Source organism: Megalopta genalis, unplaced genomic scaffold (assembly GCF_051020955.1).
Source record: "Megalopta genalis isolate 19385.01 unplaced genomic scaffold, iyMegGena1_principal scaffold0095, whole genome shotgun sequence".
Taxonomy (NCBI): Eukaryota; Metazoa; Arthropoda; class Insecta; order Hymenoptera; family Halictidae; genus Megalopta; species Megalopta genalis.
In genome coordinates this window covers 356,563-377,769 of record NW_027476164.1, presented here as the reverse complement: position 1 = coordinate 377,769, position 21,207 = coordinate 356,563, and the positions used below count along the sequence as shown (strand labels likewise).

The window sequence follows — 21,207 nt, the reverse complement described above, 5'->3', positions numbered from 1 at the left end:
TTAAACTGGTTTAGAGCACGATACGTATACATTCTAGTTGACGATTTTTCGTGTGTGACATTCTGTTACTTTCAAAAATAACTGCTTGGTTAACAAATGAGCAAGACAAAGGCATTAAGATATTTAGGATAGACAATGGCACAGAACTCGTAAACAAATAAATGGAGGACTTTTTAAAAACTAAAGGTATCCATCACCATACAACTATTCCGCACACTCCTTAGCAGAATGGAATAGCTGAACGTGCTAACCTCACTATAATAGAGAAAGCAACATGTATGTTACAAAAAAGATTCGGGTTTCAATAAAAAGTATTGAGAAGAAGCAGTGAGAACAGCTGCGTATTTAAAAAACCGTTCACCTTCAAAAGCCTTTAAAGGTAAAACGCCATACGAAATATGGACCAATGAAAAAGTAAACCTACTGCATTTACGCATTTTCTGGTTGCAAAGTCTGTATGCACATTTGAAAACAACAAAAGATAAAATTCGATAAGAGGGCGAAACAATTCCCAGACGAATTCCCAGCAGAGAAAACAAGTCCAGACAAGAAAGACGGCAGCTACAGAATTAATTTTGAACGATCGAACAGATCAAGATGAAAACATCGAGGCGGAAGTAGATGTATTCTCAATAACATACCACGATACAACTTTAACCTCCAACAAAGACACTGAAGACGGATGATCATCCAACTGTCCAACTAGTCAGGAGATACCGGGAAAAAGAATGGAAAACAAGAACATTTTTGAGTATGATTAGGCATCAAGAGTTTCTCACGACGAATTCGGATTCAACGTCAGTACAGGGAGCGTTCGAAGCACTCAAGAAAAATGAGGTACGGGTACCAGAAGGACGAAAACCGATAAAGTCTGTGTGAGTTTTTAAATGAAAAACAAATAAAGACGGAAATGCTTTGTCTTGTGGTAAAGGGGTATTCACAGTTCTTTAGCGCGGATTTTAATGAAACGTTTTCACCCGTTAATAGATATTCCGCTATTAGGACGCTATTCTTGCTTCAATTGCAACAAGGCATGAGTTAGAACATTGGGACATATCGACAGCTTTCCTCAATGAAAAATTGAGAGAGGAAGTCTACAGGGCGAGTCATTTAAATCGACTCAATCAAATATCTTCGAAACTGTTGATGATATTAAAAAATATTTCAAACAAACGTTGAATGGTTTTAGGTGGTACGTAATCTGCTATGATAAGATTTTTCTAGATGAACGTGTGAACTTTATTTTTTTTAATGGAATCATATATTTTCTGATGAACTATTCTATACAGGTTGTCATTCCCTTCATAAAAAATACTAAGACATTCATTGCGAAAAATCATTGGTTCAGAAAATATTCTAATTTTAGTATCTTTTAGAGACCAAGTAAATCTTTGCATTCAGGCTGAAGCTCATATTTTTGAACACTAACTTTAGATACGTGAGTGGTATCACTGTTGATAAAATTAAAATATCTGCTAAACCAATGATTCTATTTAACGAAAATAAAGTTAACCTTGTATAACGGTAGCGTTCCAAGAAAAAAGAAAACTCCATTGCCGAATCGAACATCGATTCATCTGAAGGAGAATAGAGAGAGAGAGAGAGAAGAATAAGAGGCTCGTGTCGATTGTAGCCTCGTGAAAGAGAGAAACTAAGACTGACCATTTTATGTAAATAACGTACATGCAAATATGTGTTTAGTTTGTGAAACCCCGCATATATCCTCCATGCTATTACTATTATCAACATATTGATTTGATTTAAGTGGGTCACCCTGTATATGCATGATGGTTTTATCACTGACAAAAATAAGATCTGTATATTAAAACGTGCGATGTATGGATTAGAACAATTTGCACGAGTCTAGTATATCAGAATTCGTAATATCTTAATAAAATTAGAATTCGAGGAAAGCGCGAATACTTCGTGTGTAGATTATAAAACTGTAAATAATTTAAAACTAATAATGATAATGAACAAGACAAAATCAAATTAAAAAACCAAATTAACGCCACAAATGCCGATTAAAAATCTAGGTGAGATAAGATTAAATTTAGTATGGAAAATTGCGAACCAACTAAAATACGGTGGAAGCGAAATTAGATAAGACAACCATAATAGGTGATCGTCCTAACCAGGAATTAATGAAATTATTTGACCTTATGTACACGTCTAGATATTGCTCATATTGTAAGTTATCTCAGCAGATTTAAGAATAGCCATAATGAAGAGCACTACCACGCAATGAAAAGTATATTGCGATATTTAAAAAGAACTAAATACCATTGTCTAGCATACAGAAAATCCGGTATTCAGATTACAGGTTTCGAGGACGCAGATTAAGCAAATGAAAGCGAAGATCAAAAATCGTACAGCCGATTGCTTCCCTACTAGGCGGTGGAGCCGTGACATGAAAGAGCAAAAAGCAGCCGACAGTGGCAATTTCAGCAGGCGAAGTCGAATATTCAGGCTGTCTTAAAATTATCTCGCAATCCGGAAATCATTTGAAGTAACTTTGTTCTTAGCGAAAATGCAATCCGCAGCTTTGTTTACGAGTTATTAAGGATAACCAGTGACCACGTAGTAATGATTTGATTTTGATCTGGGTCGATGCTGAACGGTACGAAAAGCCAAACGTCAGTATTCTTCAATCAAGCAATTGGCTTCGTCGCACCTCCTCTCGTGTTATCGGTGGAACGCTTGAAATTTCCACTGCCGATGGAGTGGAAACGCGATAGAAGTGATACAGATCTTTCCACCGAATTTATACACGAAGATCGAATCATAGATGAGCCTGATTATTTTGACGAAGCGGGACCGAGTCAATCAAAAAAGTCAAGAGGGACCCAACTAGTAGAGTAGCTGTTACTGAAGCATTAAGATATAATTTAGATGATTTAGTAGTTAATCGGTCTTCAATTCGATGCTACCACTGTCAACAAAATTGTGTGAAACATTCCAAGATTTGCCGAAAAATATAACTGTTCACTAGGATAAGAAGCTGCTACTATGATTAACTGGTAAAGAATCTGTTGAGAACTTATCAGTTATAATTACGTATGACGGAAATGAAAAACTGCTAGGAATCCCAGCTATTGAAAAATGCACTGGGAAAGAATAGACCCTAGTCATATCAGTACTATTAGAGAATTGAAAGCTGACAGGTAGGGTTGTAGAAATATGTTATAACATGATGAATTTCGCTGGATGGTATGCACATTTTCGCCAGGTAAAAGTTGTAAAATTCTTTAATGAGTTTTCGAGGAGCATGGTTGGGATTTTTAGTCGCTCTGCAGTTTTCGTCGCGCTAATGTCGCGATGTATCCTTCGTAAGGCCAATATCTAATCTTTTGGGTTTTTGGGTTTTTCTCCTAAAAATATCACTGTCATGTAGTAAAAAAAGAATTCGGAAAGTTCATGCTCCGTGACTTGTTCATTACTTCAAATGCAGCCCTAATCCATCGCGCCCCTCTGTTAAAATCATGTGCTGTTTGCACCCTCGACCACCTTGCAGTTCGCGCGCTCGCTTCTCATTGGTCACCGTATTTCATTATTAATTCGTTGACAAAGCTGTGAAACTCTTTATTTCCCGGAAAGACGATAATTTTTAGACACTCTATAAATTAACACACTCTATAATCTAAGTATTGATCTGCGTTGCACCAGCTGTACAAGTATAATGAAGTTGACATTTGAGGTATTTAATTCCAGAATATGCAACATTAGCATTTTTTGAATAAGAATTCTATGAATTATGGCGTATGATCCAAAATCTGAATTTTAAACGCATGGAAATTTCTAGTAAAAGGATTATTTTAAAAGACATAAAGAATTATATTAATATTGGCATAAAAAATTTCAACTCATCACAAAGTCACAATTTCTATTGGGAAAGCGATGGAACGTATAAAGGTGCGTTAGAAATAGATAATAAAGAATTTAGAAGTACTTAATAACAGCGCAGATCGTGGCGTGAAGCTTATCACGGAATGTAATAACTTATTAACGAAAAATTAATATAATAAACAATTCATTTTGCAAGTATTAGAGAATTACAAGTGTTGACGAATATGTAATATATCGTTATAAGATGTTTCAGTTACCTTTGTTATAATGTATAATTAGAAATTAAGATTTGATAATATTATGTACATGTAAAACGTTATATTATCATTCAAAAGCATTTAGTACAGCCTTTAAAACAGTAGAACACATTTATATTCAAGTTAACGTAAATATAATAGATGTTTTAAAACATTCAACTCCAATGAAGCCCGGTGTCTGTTGTCTAATCGCTCCGAAATTTTGTATACATTGTTTTTTTACCATGGAGCATAATTTAATGGTGTAAGTCAAACAAATATTCTAAAAGCATTTTTGACTTCTATAGCTAAGGAGTACACTAAACGCCACAGGGTATCGCTGAAACCAAGTTCGGGCGAGAAAAGCAGTGACAACTAGGAGCATGTAAGCATTTCTCATATTTTTCTATAATTACATGATTAACCCCTTACAAAATATGAGTGTTATACTTTTCTTCAAAATCGAAACAAAAGTTGATTCTCCTGTAATGAAAATCTAGGAATTGAGGTAAGTAAAAACGTACAAGAAACAAAAATTGCCTTGTAAAACGAAAAATGGAAATCGTAGTGCAACGAGTTAACTGTTTATAATCCGATATTTTATATGGATTCAAAATAATTGATGTAATTTGAAACCAATGAATTTAGGAACGCAAGATTAAATTAAGTATAAATAATTAATATGTAGATTAAAAATTAAGTGGCTATTCTATTCTAGAGGTCAATTTTTTAGGTGTTATTTGTGATTTTTTTGAGAATCATAAAGAAATTATTGTGTCGGGATTTATGGCATGGTATTAGCCTATATTTAAAGAGTATACACTATTTTTTTCATAAAAGAATATTTAAAATTAACGAAGGTACAACTAGTTTAGTAGTGCTCCTTCAGTTGAACATGCCTTCATGGTTGCTACGATTTCGGCCATTCTTCTTTAAAATGGACAAACAAACATCCATTATGTTCAGTATAAACGTGACCATTGTCGGTATCAAAAATGTATAAAAACATTGAGAAGATTATTTATTATTAGTTTATCGATTTTTTGTGCTTTTTCAACTTTAGCTTGCCAAAACAAATAGTTAAAAACATTAGATTTTTAAAATTTGGTACGGACGATAAAGACACATGTGCTGAAGATACCCTCCAAATTTGATCGTAATCGGTCAACTAGAACTTGAGGAATCATGGCAACCACCTGGAAAGATTGTGGTTCCGAAACAAACGCATTTAAAATATTTCATACAAATATGTGTACGTTCGAAGTCTGCTTTTGACTTAGCGATCGGTGCTGAACTGAACATGACAAATGCTTTGGTACTTGTTTCATGGGACTCAAAGGGGCTCCTTTCGGAATATTCTAACCCTAAAACAAAGAAATTTTGGCAGATTCGGCGAGAAATATACCTGCTACTTGCATTACCATGCAACAGTGCGTCATCAAACGCTACGGAAAAACGCGATACAACTTCATCAATTTCTCAAATTTAATAATATCCACAACTAGAAATATTTTCAAAAGTATATACTTTCATAAAATGAAATTAAAAAATTGATTTTTTGAAGTCTCTAGACTAGAATACCCAATACCCCCTTAACAACGAATTTATAATTTTCAAAGTGCTGAATTTATTTTCATGTGCGAAGTAAGATTTAATAACTAAAATGCATAATATCCTTGATCATGTAAGAGAAACATCAGAACAAGATACAACATTGTGGCTACAAATGAATTAAAACTATTAAAGAAAAAAGATAGATAAATAGATAAATTAGAGGGAAGCGGATGCCCGCTTCACCTAATCATATTTTCTGGCATCGCGTAACTTAATAATAACTTAAATAATAATGACTCAGAATTTGAAAAGTGGGAGGGTTCAAGTGAAACGACCTACTCATTCCCCTTGCCCTTTGCATCTTTTAGGTTTCATTAGAGTATCATCTCCCCATTTCTCAATACTAGAAGTAACGCTGAACGATTTCGCAGATGCGACACGAACTCTCTTCATAAATGCCAAATAAAGCTAAATGTTCTAATAACACCCAGTTTCAAGTAAAATAGAATACAATGCAAGCGAACTTACCTACAAGTTACAACTCAAACAGAAGTAAAAACGAAAAAGAAGTGATTCCGCCCACAATTGCAGAATCAAATACACTTTCAGTACACACTGCTATACATATAGTACTTATAGTGCTTAATTAGGATATAGTTAATATTGCATTTTTTCATTTTTATTCACTCACAATTAATTAGCACGAATTGTTAAAAACTTACATGTCACAAAATCCAAATATTGAAACGCAATAGAAGAATCAATACGTTCAGTAAGCAGTACTAAACATAGCTGTTTTATATTAGTTTATAAAAGTAACAATAAGGCATTTATTTTAATTTTGAACGAGTGTTCAAACGAGTTTTCAATTTGAATAATCGTAAATTGAAAAATTAATGATCCGTCATTTTCACAGGTTCCATAAACCTAGTGTTAACAATATCCCAATAAACCCTACAAGAACGGAGAGCGTGCCTGATTATTCTGATTATGAACTTATCAAATATACATATAGCACATACAAAATTAAAGAATTCAAATACTAACAAGAAATGTAGAATATAAAACAGAAGAACTTCGAAAAATTGAAGAAAAGGTTCATTCATAATGTTCTATATAAACACGTCACTCAATAAATTAATGAAATTCAACCAAAGAATGCAAATGTGAACAATACAATCAAAACCTAGAATACGATAGCATCGTTCTGTACTTTCAATTGAACTTTGCATGAGTATTCAGTTCTTCGATGGTTCTAACACGATCTGATAAGTTGTTTCCTGATGAAAGAAATCTAAACTGAGAAAACAAGAAAACGAAAACTATAGTTTAAACACTTTCCCGTTCGAAAAATATTGAAATTAGTTGCACGTTGTTCACTGTCACTGACAGCTTCTGCTGACACATTTTCAAGTTCACAAAAGAATTGAAACGTCCTTGCATTCTTCAATCAACGTAAATTTGAAAGTTTTAATATTTTATTTCGTAGACATTTAACAAACAAGTATGACATTAAAGTCACTATCGAATCAACGACGTGAAAACACAGCAGAACATACATAGAGTTTTTTCATGTCGAGGGTTCATTTGATTTAGAGATACCCCAGAAAGCGAGCTGACTAGCATCAGGAGGTAGAAGAATACTTTCTGAACAATCTGAAGTCTCGGATTGGCGGTAGGCCATAGACCTATCAGCAGAATTAGTCTTTTGTGGAACGTGGTGTCGGAACCGTTTACGAATATCACCGTAACACGACGGCAGGGTCGTGACTGCAGTACGATCGATTTTCCAGCGTTTTTATATCGTCGCACGCCCCCTTTTTTTATTGAATTCATAGTGAAATGATTGACAGAAGATGTAATTTCGATAAGACAATGACCGTCGCGATTTTTCCGTTGGCGAGGGTAGAAAACGAAATGCATTAATAATGTGCACAAAGAATAGTCCTTACACTACGGTCTCTCCCTATGTGTGTCCCCCAGTTTTGGGCTGCTTCCAAGCAACCAAACGATCAACTCAGATGTTTACTGAGAACAACTAGTGAAATTGGAAGAAGCAGGCGAAGTGAAATGGCCAGAATTGAGAAATCGCAAAGAAATCGTGTTCCACTACGACAATGCGAATTATCACACATCTTTAGGAACACGTATAAAATTATTAGAGCTTGGTTGGGTAGTGATGTCGCATCCTACATATAGCCCCGACCTTGCTCCATCGGATTATCATTTATTTCGAAGTTTACAAAACTTTATAAATGGTAAAAATTTAAATAATAACGATAGTCTCAAATCGCATTTCATTGAGTTTTTTTACTGATAGGTACCAGAAGTTTTATCAGCGCGGAATTATAACCTTACCAGAAAGATGGCAAAAGGTCATGGAACAGAATGGAAAATATTTGAATGATTAAAGTTCACTTCTTGTATAGAAAAAATTGAGTTTTATAGCACATTGAAATACCCCGAATTTACTTTCCTGCCAATCCAATATTATAAATGCGAAAGGAAAGTTTCTTCTTTTACCAGAAAACTTTTTTGCATTATTACGGAACAACGACCAAGGTTCATTTGTAACTCCACGTTTGTTTTAATATTATAAAATAGTACATACGACAAATCCAATGGGCTATCGAATGTGTACGTTTCATTGAAGAGCATACTTGAATAGCTTTGGCGATATTGTACGTAGAAATTCATAAAAAGAAAAATATGAACACGGCTAGAACTTTCCAAGCGAGATTTGTTTACCTTTTTGCACTGATAAAATGAAAAAAACTTTCTGTCATCGAAGTATGTATCCTCCCGTACTGCTTAACGTTCTTATTACTATGTTGTTTTGTACTTATTATTTATTGTACTTCTGGATACTTGAAGAATGTGTTTTGATTTCTGAGCAGAACTTATTACAAATATCTCGTACGTCTGCCGTTATACACAAGTGACAAGAAAGAAGAATATCACTCAGAGACATTATACACTAATTGTTACTCATGCGCATCATATCGTGTGCCGCGTACCGTGGAGCACACGTGGTTTTTGCGCAACACGTGGTGTGACCAGTTGTCGAAGTCGCTTCGTGACGCATGTCACATAAAGTTGGTAAAGTTCGCTCGTACCGTTTATTTCTTAGCATCATCCTTATACTTCCATGTTATTTTTATATGTATAAACTTCCATGTATATTGTTTTGATGTAATACAAATTATTCTAATATATTTTTCAGAATGTATGACTCAAGAAATGCTTTAAATATATGTGTATTGCAATGTATATACAAATAATAAGAAAGACATTAAATTTCAAAATTGTTAATTATAGTGAAAGGAAATGGAAATTAAAGTGAGATATTTATTGAGAGAGTACGACACATCGATTCTTTCCCGATAAGAAACATTTCTTTAATGGTAATATGAAATTAATATATTCCTTTCCTCGAGGAAAGTATTAATTATGTTTTTATTGTGACATACTCTGATACCAATATAAAATAAAATGTTTGAAGACTGTGGTACTCAATTGCTAGCCATAAAAATGCTCATGAATATACCGTTCAAGAATGGTGAACTGTGTCACGCAAGGGGAAATCAATGTGCCCTTCTAACACATTGAACAGGTGAAAGTATCCATATAATGACGTTTATGTTGCAGCTGCGATAAATTATGATAGCGATGCATCCAAACATCTGTTGTTGCAAACAAGAACACCTCATATCATATGTTTTTACTTTCGAAATAATTATTCGTCTGAAGTTACAATCATTAATTCTTTGTATTAATTTCGATTAAATTGCATTATATTTATGAGCTCATCGAATTTGTTTCCTAGATTTTTTTCGAATAAATATGTAAATCCTATATTCTCTAGTTTTCTCTTTGCAGTCACAGATATATTCTATAATTTTATGAGGGAACAAATAGCGAAATGTGTATATATTCTTCAATGTATCATATTGTCGACTTTAAAGATAATGATAGCTCTTCTCCAGTATCATTCATCTACAAGAAATCTAAATGAGACTGAAACTGAAAAGCATTAATAAATAAATAAATACTATCACAGCGTCATTATAAACGAATCAATATAATGCATGGAATGGAAGAAAAAATTTATTTATAATGTGGTGCATTACAATGACTATAAAAACATTATTTCCGCCAAACAAATGAAAAAAATAAGAAGTATTTTTTATTATCTTGTTCTATGTATATTTATGTTACGTTCTCATGCACTCGCGAAACGGAGCCCATACTAGCATCGCTTGGAGTAAAACAAACACTTACTACTATTATAGTAAACATAATATAATCCCTATTGGACAAGGGAGACGAGGAAAACGAGGAGGATGCTGAGTACATACCTTCCGAATCAAAGTGGAGGCTACAGTGAACGAAGCTTGCATACGAGCATTAGTATCTTTTCAATAATAAAAACTTAGTACTCTGTTACTAACATTAAAATTAAGTTGAAAATTTAGACGGCAATAAAAAACAAAAAACCAGTATTATAAACACAAAAGAACATCTATAGTTTTGGTATACAAGATATAATGCAATAAACATATAAAGACACTGTTATAAAAAAAACAATAATTATAACATTAGTAATTAATATTTCCACCATTACGTTTTATTACTTCGCATACCATATTCTTTATACTGCAAACTAACTTTTGTTATGTAGTAACATTAATTTTATCCCATTCTTGCCTTATAGCGATTTCCAACTTTTTAACGTTACTATACTGTTTATTATTTAATATAATCTTGATAAGATCCCCCATACGTTTTCTATGGGGTTTAAGTCGGGCAAACGTGCTGGCCACGTTATAAGTGATAAATCTTTTTGCCAAAACCATTCCATTATTTTTTTAGCACTGTGTACAGTAGCGTTATCTTGCTAAGAAATTATATTTTCATTCACGGTTTTCTTCTATAAACGGAATTAAACAATCTTCTAATAAATCTATGTATTTATTTGCGTTCAATGTGGTGTAAATTTTTCATACTGGTGTTTTTGCAGAATAGCTAAACGCATTAAACTTCCTCCGCCAAAACTGCTGCTCATGACCAATCCTATATCAGTACGCAGGTCGTATCAATAATATTTATAACCGTCTGGTCCATGTGTTTCCATGTGTTTAGTAAGAGGTGGCAAGAGGTGAAAGTAAACGTTGAATGCCTGCCCGGAGACATCCTTCTGTTCGTCGCCGTCGGATACATGAAGTGGATTTACAACTAAATGGGTGAGTTTCTTATTGATAATATTCTTCATATTTCTCTAACAAACATATCCCTTACGTCCTTTAACACGATTATTATATATTAAATTAGCTTTGCGAATCATTCGTTGAACTGTGTGTTCGGACACGGAATTATTTAAATAAAATATCATTAACGTAAAATATCATTTACGTACTTTGTTTATCTTCACTGTACACCTTGCTTAAAAATTTCATATGTTACACACGAGGTGTCATGCACACCAGAAAATTAAAACGACTGTCACGGTTAAACTACATATTATTTCGAGTCCGAAAAATTAGTGAATATTCTTCAGACGTTCTAAAGTAAAGGTGAACAGCGTTTTTCTTAAAAATATCACTGTTACGTAGTAAAAAAAAATCCGGAAAATTCTCGCTTCTTGATTTGTTCAATACTTCGATCGCGGCTCGAGTCCGTCCCGACCATCTGTCAAAGCCTCGTGCTGCGTACTCTCTCGCGGACTCTCTCTCTCTCTCTTTCTCTCTCTCTCTCTCTCTCGCACCGTCACCTCTCATTGGCCAGTGTTTTTCGTTAGTAACTCGTAAACAAAGCCGCTGATTGCATTTTCGCAAAGGAAAAAGTTACTTCAAATGACCTCAGCTACCCCTCATTTTCGCCTCTTAAAATAATTGTGGAACACCCTGTATACACTAATCTCTCCCTAAATGACGAAATCTAGCTGTTGCCACGGCCCAGTAATTTATTGATTTTTTCGCTATGCTGATGGTAAAGTACGACGGAGTCGGTAGACACGTGTGCAGCGGCACGCGCCGCGGTTCCTTTGACTCGAATTTCCGGAAGAAAAAATAAACATGATATAGTTTGGACCAATATTTCCGATTAAATTAAAATTAAACACGATATAATTTCGATTACTACATTTATTTACTTAATACTTAATATGTAATTCAATTTTATTTTATTATCGCTGTGATTATATAGGTAAAATACATTGTTATACATATTAATAAAAATTGTATAATTAGATAAGTGCAAAATTATATTCTACATTAAATAGTTTCGTTGCATATCATTCTTGGAATTGTTTGGTATTGTAACCAAAGGTGATGATTTTCCTCTATTTACTAATAACAAACAATGTAAAAAAAATTAATTTGTAAATTATTCATATTCAAATTGGCTGCAAATTTTTACCATTGTATAGATACGTATGCACTTACTTATTTAATTTTCCTTGCTCAACAAATATAATTTTGAAGCCTCCACCATGTGTTGTATGAAAGGTGGTTCTTTTTCACTGCAAGATGTCAATTCCTCGAAGACTGTACGGAATTTATTGTTGCCATGCGGTTCATCTTGCAGTTCTTCTGTTTATTCGTTGTTGTTCCTTCTTTCTTCCTCCTCACAGCCTAATAAAAATTGTATGGCATGTGCCGGGTGCATTGCTCTCCTGTAATTGCACTCATCATGTCTGGTCAATCAGGTTCAAGTTCTCCCGTGTTTGATTGAATTGGAGGGTTAGCAGGATTATTATTATATAGCAGTTTATTCTATGCATTTTTTATATTACTTTCTGTAACTTCCAACCACGAATACGATAAAGTGACAATACAGGTTTTGTAATATGCAATCACTATAAAATTCATTTATTCCTTGATCATATGTTAAAACAAGTTGCAAAAGTTTGTGCCGGAAAATTCTGTTTTTTCTATGATCCCTTGATCCAGCGATTGAAGAATAGATGTTGTATTGGATGGTAAATATATAATTTTTAAATATTCCTCTTCTTGTATCCTTCGATATTTGTTTCTTCTCCTGATATTGTTTTACGGATGGTTAAAAGTTACAGGTAATGAAAGTATATGTTTCAAAGCTGTTGGGTTTTTATATTTATAAATTACAATAGACATAACCTTATGTGTGCCTAACACATTTGCACATAAGCCAATTGTAATTCTACCTTTTTTTCGCCTAATGTCCACTAAGAATTTTTTCTTCTTCCCGAGCCACTTTTTCGTCGGGAGAGCCTTCCATACAAGTCCACTTTCGTCTATATTGTAAACATTTTCCAAACTTATATTTTCTTCCTCTATTACTTATTTAAAATTAATCATAAAAGCATCTGCTGCATCCTGATAAGCTTTGTCCTAGCTTTGTCCCCGTATATGTTTAGTAAGCGTATAGCATGACGTCTTTTAAACTTTGTTAACCACCCACGACTCGCTTTAAATCGCGAACATGACGGAAAATTTTCTTTTAATTCCGTCGTATTTTCTAATATAAGAGCATCGGTTATACAATTACCATGTGTTCTTCTTTGTACGAACCATGATAATAATTCTTTATCTATTTCGTCATATTGTAGCTTTACTATTTTTCGTCGCTTAAGTTCGCGTTCATTTTTATCTACAAACGTATTAATTTTTGTAGCGTTAGATTGTACAATGGCGTTAGATTATTCTAGTGCCAACGCCATATTTTTTCCCAATTTGTTTAGTTGACAACTCTGTTTCTCGAAGATCCTCCAAGACATGCAAGCATTGCTAATATTTAATAACGTACATTTTTCTGTTGATGCCAAAATATTAATCAGTAAAGCTATGTATATGTAATTTAGAATGTAAAACGATTAAAAAGGACGATATTAATTGCCACAATTTATATATCACTGATTATTAATACCACTAATAATAACACTGGTCACTAAGAATTGATAATTAGGTAATAAAAGATATTATTTTATGGCGCACTAGGGAGTTCTTTACTCTAAGAATGATTTGCAACGACTGACTCTGGAACCGCGAAAAGAAAACTCGGGCCTCCTCGTACACTCCTTATAGGAAAACGTGGCTTCAGTTCTAGCCCTTATCCTTCGTCGCCACATCGCCACATCTGCCACATCTGTTGCGCTATCAGCGCTGAGTTTCAAGGACCTCGTATCTAAACAGTGTCGTGTTCTTTCTCGATGTTCCTCTTCTTAAAATTCCAGAGTTGATGGAAAATGTACAGAAAACTATTCGCTGCTTAGCAATGTACGCCGCTGCCTTTACAAGTAATTTCGTTCGACCCGAGTTCCTTTCTCTCACTCCTTCTCCCTCTTCATCCCTCTCCCTCCCTCTTCCTCCTCTTCTCCCTCTCTCTCTCTCTCACCCTGTTGAGGCGTTCTTCGTCGCGTTTGCCACGACGTCGCCGCCGTCACAACAGCACGTCATCCCGAGTTGATACAACTTGCGCTGAATCCAGTCATGCGCAGGGTCAACGGGTGAATGGAGGATCTCGGTCTCCAATTGGCAGTCGTCAAAACGGAGATCGGGATCCTCACGAAGAGGCGCTTTAGAAAAAATTTCTCCGAGGCATCGTTAACGAGTTATTAACGAAAAACACTGACCAATGAGAGGCGAGCTCGGCTGGAGCAAAGCGGCCAAGTCAACGAGTGGACGAATCCCGGTTCCACTCATTAGCTCGACTGGCCTCGCCTTAACCTCGACTTAGCTCGACTTAAGCTCGACTTAACGTCGTACAATGTATGATGAACTGCACAGCTGACCTGCATACAACGGTGACGAACAGAAATATATCTCCGGATAGGTTATTGTAACGTTCACTTCCACTGCACTATCACCTATTCAATAATAATTAGCGACGAATTTTCCTGAGTTAGTATGTGTGGCTCTAAAATGTGCCGATTGTTCTATCAGACGTGTCCTATAACGTTCTCCTGAACCCTTTGCTGTATTCTTGGATGCTGCGTTCGCACCGTACAACAATAAGTAAGAATATTATAATACTCTTGTGACGTCCTTATACCAAGGAAACAACGATATAACAATAACGAGAAAACGATAACAAGAGTAACGAAGGAAAATAACAATAATGAAACATGGGGAGAGACACGGGAGGGGGGAGACACACACACAAGAGAGAGGGGGGGAGAGGAGGGAGAGAGGGGGGGAGAGGGAGAGAAAGAGACACTTCGGCAGATGGCAAAAAACTCCAAGTAGCCCCGCACAAATGATTCATAGACGACTCTCATTCAACTGACTAATCAATTTGAAGAACTTCAAAACTTAGCAGAAGATGAAGAACTCCAAAATATCCTCCAATAGCCGGTCATCTTCAAATTAACCAATCTTTCACCTAGCAACTCATCATTAAAGAGATCATTAATCTTCTCAACTCAAACAATATTCACTGGTATATGATAAACATATTAAAAATTTACAAGGAGCACCGTACAGTGTACACCTCAACGACCATAACACATAATTCAATAAACACCGTACTCATACAAAATTCAAAATACAGTAAGAGGAGATTTTTTCGAAAAGGAAAGCTTAAAAGAAATCCAAGATATAATTTTTACTAACGCAGAAATCTCTAAAGTTTCTAAATACTATTACGATAAGATAGACAAATCCAAATTTATCTATCTAACAAGTTTTACAAATACCTCAAATATTTGTTTGTTTTACAAACACCTGCATATAAAACAAAATAAATAGGTCAAATGCTCGGTCACGTCAGCATAAAGTGCAAAATGCCATCTAGGTGGCTTTATTGCGCCAAGAATCACCCACCAGATGCAAAAGATTCAAGCATGTCTACACTGACATGTGCAAACACGGGAGACCCAGCGTTATACAGAGGCTGCCGCCCCATTCCCTAAATTGGCTGATAAATTAAGTAAAATGAACAACAAATAAAGCAAATAAATTAAAGGAAGAAATATCAACCATCATTAGAAGAATTTCAGATTCACTTTCGTTCGTCCAAGCAACAAAACAAAATCAGAGACCGACAATCATCAATCTCAGCAACAGCCCATCAGAGGACTGCAGATTAAAATCCACCAATGTCCGAATTAGTCAACCTTTTAATGCAACAAATTCAAAACCTCACTACTCAAGTAAAACACAATTCAAACAAGATCAATCTCATAATGTCACAACCCCACCCACTTCTAACACACAATCCTTAATGGATAGTCTTCAAAAGCAATACACTGATCACCAACCGTAGAAGATATGATCTAATGAAATTTTCCAATACTTGCGACTAATTTCAGAAACCAAACTTAACCATAAAGGCAAAACTATTTTTAAAGACTCTATTCAAGGAGGAGGCACCGCGATCCAAATTAGAAAAAATATTCAATATGAACATATAACCTCTACCCATCATTAAAAAATAAAATAATCCTAGAACACACAACCAAAATCAATCTAAGTAACAGAAACAATCCATACATAATCAGCATTTACACAAATAATAAAAATCAAAAAATAATAACCAAAGTACTAGACAGTCTCTTTCTAAATTTAAATGTCGATAATGATAATAACTACTACATTATACCTCAATGTGTAACAACTTCCTTTTTTTTTTATTTAACGTGGAGGAAATCTGCTCGCCAGACACCCCCGCTTCGCCCGGGGGAGCGGCACGGGGGTATTGTGGGGTTTGACCCACTAAAACCTCCACGGCGACCTACGGACGCTGATCCAATCTCTGGCGATTCAATTGGGGGAGCCACGGGAACTCTTGAAGAACACTACCGCGGCTCCCCCTCACCCGGTCAACCATCAAGATGGTAAGGAGTGGCCGTTCGCGTTCCGGGGGGGGGGGACAAATTCTCCCCCCTTCAATCCATTTGCTTTGGCGGCGCGAGGGATCGCACCCCGCGCCGCCCCGACACGGCGACCGCGCGATAGATGACCAGGGCCCCCGCCCTGATCATAGCGGCCGCCGGGGGGATGGCGAGTATATTGGATGATTATACTTCATCCTCGTCTCCTTGAGTCTACTCGTCACCCCTCACTCCCAACAGGGGAGGTCCTCCTCCGAGGACCTTCGAGGCTTTTCGGCGTGGGCGCACATGCTGGCCCCGGGACCGTCGGGCGGGATCCCGCTCGGCAGCCTCCTTCCGCGACATTACATGTTCGCAAAAAGAGATTGCTGCCGCCCGCTTCCTCGGGCTCTCCAGCATATCCCCAACTAGGCTGGAGAGTGCGAGGTCGTGACCGACTTCCCGTTTTAGGATTCGGCGCAGCGCTGAAAAGGCGGAACATTCTTCCAGCGTGTGCTGCGTCGAGTCCTCCTCCGTGCCACAATGGTGGCACGCCGTCGTCGCTTCCCGCCCGATGCGACACGGGTAGACACCGAAGAAGTCATGCCCGGTGAACACCTGCGTCGCTCGGTAGGAGAGCCTGCCAAACCGTCTCCCCCGCCACGAGGTGAAGTGTGGCAGGAGAGCCCCGGGGACACGCTCGCCGGCGTGGGAGCAAAGCACGGCACGCCATCTGGCGAGCGCTAGTCGCCGGGCCCGGAAACATCCTACTTCCACTGGAACCAACATTTATCCCTTCTGGTTCATTCCAGATGAATGTTAACTTCAGACTGAACGTAAATAACACGAACAACAAATTAGAATTAAATTAATTTCTTCCATATAACGGCAACCACAACGCAATATAATACATAAAAAGCTTCACCCTATCCGATAATATAGACTGAACCAGCACACCAGAACCCATCAAATTTAATTTCAAAGCTATCATATGGAAACGATTCGTATCTACGATACCTACAATTTACGTCTACAATACAACCTTTGAATACAGTAAATTGACAGTCAGCATAACCTATCACAAACAATCATAAACATGATCACCAGAACTGTCCCCATCCACAAATAAGCTGACAATTGACGTAAATTCAGAGACACAAAATTATCCAGATTATATAAAGACAAATCTTACATTATCTCATTAATCCACAATTTCCGAAAGAAAGCCCTACAAGCACAATTACATATACATAAAATAGCAACGGAGATACTAGAATTTATCAAAAAAAGACTATACACCGAATTCCGAAACATATCGGAAAAATTCTGGCAAATCAACTCAAAAAATAAACCACAAAGGATCGAAATCCTTCTCACTAATTAACAGAAACCTCAGAAACAGCTATCACGAACATTGACGAACTACACATAAACACATCCAACATAGCGTTATTAAATCACATCATTAACTAACTGTATTTGGAACTTACTACGAATTCATAAATTCCCCCAAATACCTCAACACTAACTCAAGAGAGAGACTAAACAAATTAGTAAATCAGACATCCGCAACCATATCCACAGATCATTCACAAGCGAAAGCCAATAATCAAACGCACATTCAAGCCAAACAATCAAACTACATTCACACATAGCAACCTAGTCATCAGGTTAATCCTAGATCCAGACAATCCAACATTGTCCACAGCCCACAGTCATTAGTCACATTTCGAAAAAAGGCTCCTAAACAAAACTTCATGTAGCATTAATGGCATATCATCAATAATAGAGCCGCACATACTAACCTAGGAAAGTTCGTCGCTAATTATTATTGAATAAGTGATCAGTGTTTTGTGATAATGCAGTGAAAGTGGACGTTGGAATAACCTGCCTGGCGATATCCTTCTATTCGTCACCGTCGTATATTGATCAGCTGTGCAGTTAATCATACATTGCACGAGGTCAATGCACTACTCTCCTGGCACATAACCTCCTGGCACATCATGAAGTAGATTTACATTTAAATAGGTGGGTTTCTTGTTAATAATATTTTTCACATTTGTCGAACAAACTAATCCTTTACGTTCTTTTATTTATCTTCACGTTTATCTTCACTGTACAAATTTCATATGATATACATGAGGTGCCATGCACACCAGAAAATTAAAACGGTTGTCACGGTTGAACTACTTATTATTTCGGCTTCAAAAAATTAGTCAATATTTTTCAGACATCTTGAAATAAGGATGCACAGCATTTTACGTAAAAGTATCACTGTAAAAAAAATTCGGAAAATTCACGCTGTTCATTGATTCGAAAGCGGCTCGAAGCCCTCCTCTTCCTGTCACGCTCTGCGGTCGATGCACGTTGCTCTCGATCGATTGACTACGCGCGTTGCAATTCTCGCGCTCGTATCTCATTGATCACTGTTTTTCGTTAATAACTCCGAAAACACACACACAAAAGCCACGGATTGCATTTTCGTAAAGAAAAAAGTTGCTTCAAATGACCTCAGGTAGATTAGTGGGATTTCCGAACCAAAGAATATCGTTCCTCACTTTATGCAATGCTCTCCTCCCCTGTAGACTGCCCAATCTTCGCGAGTTAAAATTCTTATGTCCAGCCTTTATGTTATCGCTCTTAACATAACAGGACTCGTACCAATAATTATTATATTTTTTTATTATATATAAATCTACGTTTAGGTTTACTTTTTTCTATTTTTATTTCTCAACTATGTAACACCCAATATGTGTTGTAAGGACCAAAATAAACATTATTTAAAAAAAAAGACTGTGTGACCAAGTCGGTCGACTATTAAGCGGAGATACCGAGTTCGCTTCTCGTATGCGGTCCTTTGTTCTTTTTCTAAGATGCAATAATATTAACATAAAAAATATTTTATATTTAATTTGCAAACTGCTTATTTATCTCAATTTTAAAGTCTTCTAAACTGTCCATTCAGGGTCAGATAGTTCACCTTTTCAATGATACAAAGTAGAAGTAGAGTGGTTTTTAATTCTTTTATATTTGCTGCAAAAGTGTACCCTTCATACATCTTGTTTGAAATTGCAATGTTGATGCGAACAAAGGAAACTTTGCCATTTAATCTCGAAATATTTAATAATATCCTTGATATCAACTGCGTGCATATCCTTCTGAAACCGTGTCTTTTGTACGCACTCATGTTTATTGGCATACACATTTTTTCCTACAAATTATTGTCTTCCTTAATCCGATCACTAATTCATATATTAAGTACAGATACTTTTTGTACATTTTCGGAGACCTTTTCTAATCTCTCCTTCGTGACTCTTAACCTTTCAACGAGTCATGTGCAAGTACCATGGGTCTTTCAATTAAAAAAAAACAGTCGCCCTTTTTCAAACCACTACAACTGGTTATCCAATAATTCCGGAAAATTGATATTTGGACCACATACACATATCTCCTCCGCCATATTTGGACTAATTTTGAGAGTATGCAAGGGCCACGATTTCATTCCTCATCGTGCAGTATTCTAGAATCCATATCACACACACACACACACACACACACACACACACACACACACACAGCGTGTGTACCAGATGGAATCTCACTTAGTCCGTTAATTGTTGTCTCCTCCGCACTTTGATTCCGGGAAAATATTTCACATTTAACACTTGTTACATCCAAATTCATTTGGGTAATATGTTATACTAAAGTCTCAGTATACCGAGTTAATTCAATACTTTCAACTCACATCTTGTCGATTCCAATTGCTGATATCAACTCCACTACGGTACTCTTTTGCCACTCGAGCTGCACTAACTTGACAAGTTACGATGCTAATTCCTCTTGTGAATCCCGACGGTGAAACAAACATCAGCTCGTCCACAAATAACAAACTCTTTCACTCTGTCAACCAAACGAATCCTCGGTCAGTTCTCACTTTAGTCCTCAACTCGTAACACATACATCAAGAATCATGAAAATCCTTTGACGATGTCATTGGAAAACCAGCAGTCACTGGCAGATCAATATCTTTACGACTCTGAAGTACTGTACACTTCGTTACATATCCCCAAATCACATATTATTATTAATCACACATTACATATCCCCAGTGTAAAGTTACTATGAACCACGCACAAATATCAGTGGTATTCGTCCATTTACGCCTTTAACCATTTTAATTGCAGCATGCAGTAGGGAAGCGGTTTACCACGATGCGACTCTCTTCACATTTTTACATAACCTTGACACCTCATAAAATTCTTTTCATGAGAATTTTTAAAAAAAGACAAACATAGATTATATATAAAAAATATCACGCGTTAAGTGCGACAAGGATAATAAACGAACAAACTGTGTTCTCAGGTCGAATATGAAGATAGTATAATATACAAATATCTTAGGTGGTCAAATACCGTTAACACGGTGACTCCATTGAGAATGTATCCTCCGGTCACGGGTGACCACCATGACACTAATTCAGACTACCACTTCAGAAAGTGATAGCCACGGAAAGAGTGCCTGGGAACTAACACGTGTGCGTGGACTCTGAGAGAAATCGCAGGCAGACTATAACTGACTTCAGTTGCAAGGAAGGAACAAAATAGGAGGTTACACACTACATTATCCGTATTTTCAATTATGACCTCGAGTGTATTAATCATGTTTTAAACGTTATCAAACGGAAATATGCAATTTACTTCTGCGAACTTTCGAACCGGCAGAAGTTAGTGACGGAAACCATGAATAAAATATAGAGCCGAGGTGTAGTTGGACGATACATTA

At 36.3% G+C, this 21,207-nt stretch overlaps 1 protein-coding gene and 1 long non-coding RNA gene across 3 annotated transcripts in view; both read right to left on the bottom strand.

The window, feature by feature from the left end:
* LOC143262203 (neural cell adhesion molecule 1-like) overlaps positions 1 to 21,014 on the bottom strand; it is a 55,954-nt gene extending 34,940 nt beyond the window's left edge. The window contains exons 1-2 of one of the 2 annotated variants that reach the window (XM_076528073.1): positions 20,838 to 20,977; positions 20,171 to 20,325 (exon numbers count right to left, since the gene is read on the bottom strand). Coding sequence is in view for 1 of the 2 variants with exons in the window: in XM_076528071.1 (XP_076384186.1) it covers positions 20,838 to 20,892 (55 nt within the window). In the remaining variant the exon portion in view is untranslated. Of the gene's footprint in view, positions 1 to 20,170; positions 20,326 to 20,837 lie in introns of both variants that reach the window. The other variant, XM_076528071.1, reaches the window with a different exon arrangement.
* Positions 11,765 to 13,895, bottom strand: LOC143262199 (uncharacterized). Its single transcript, XR_013036106.1, has 2 exons — positions 12,080 to 13,895; positions 11,765 to 11,983 (listed from the first exon to the last, which is right to left on the bottom strand). It is a non-coding gene; the product is annotated as an uncharacterized LOC143262199 (long non-coding RNA).
* Positions 21,015 to 21,207: the final 193 nt, after the last annotated feature.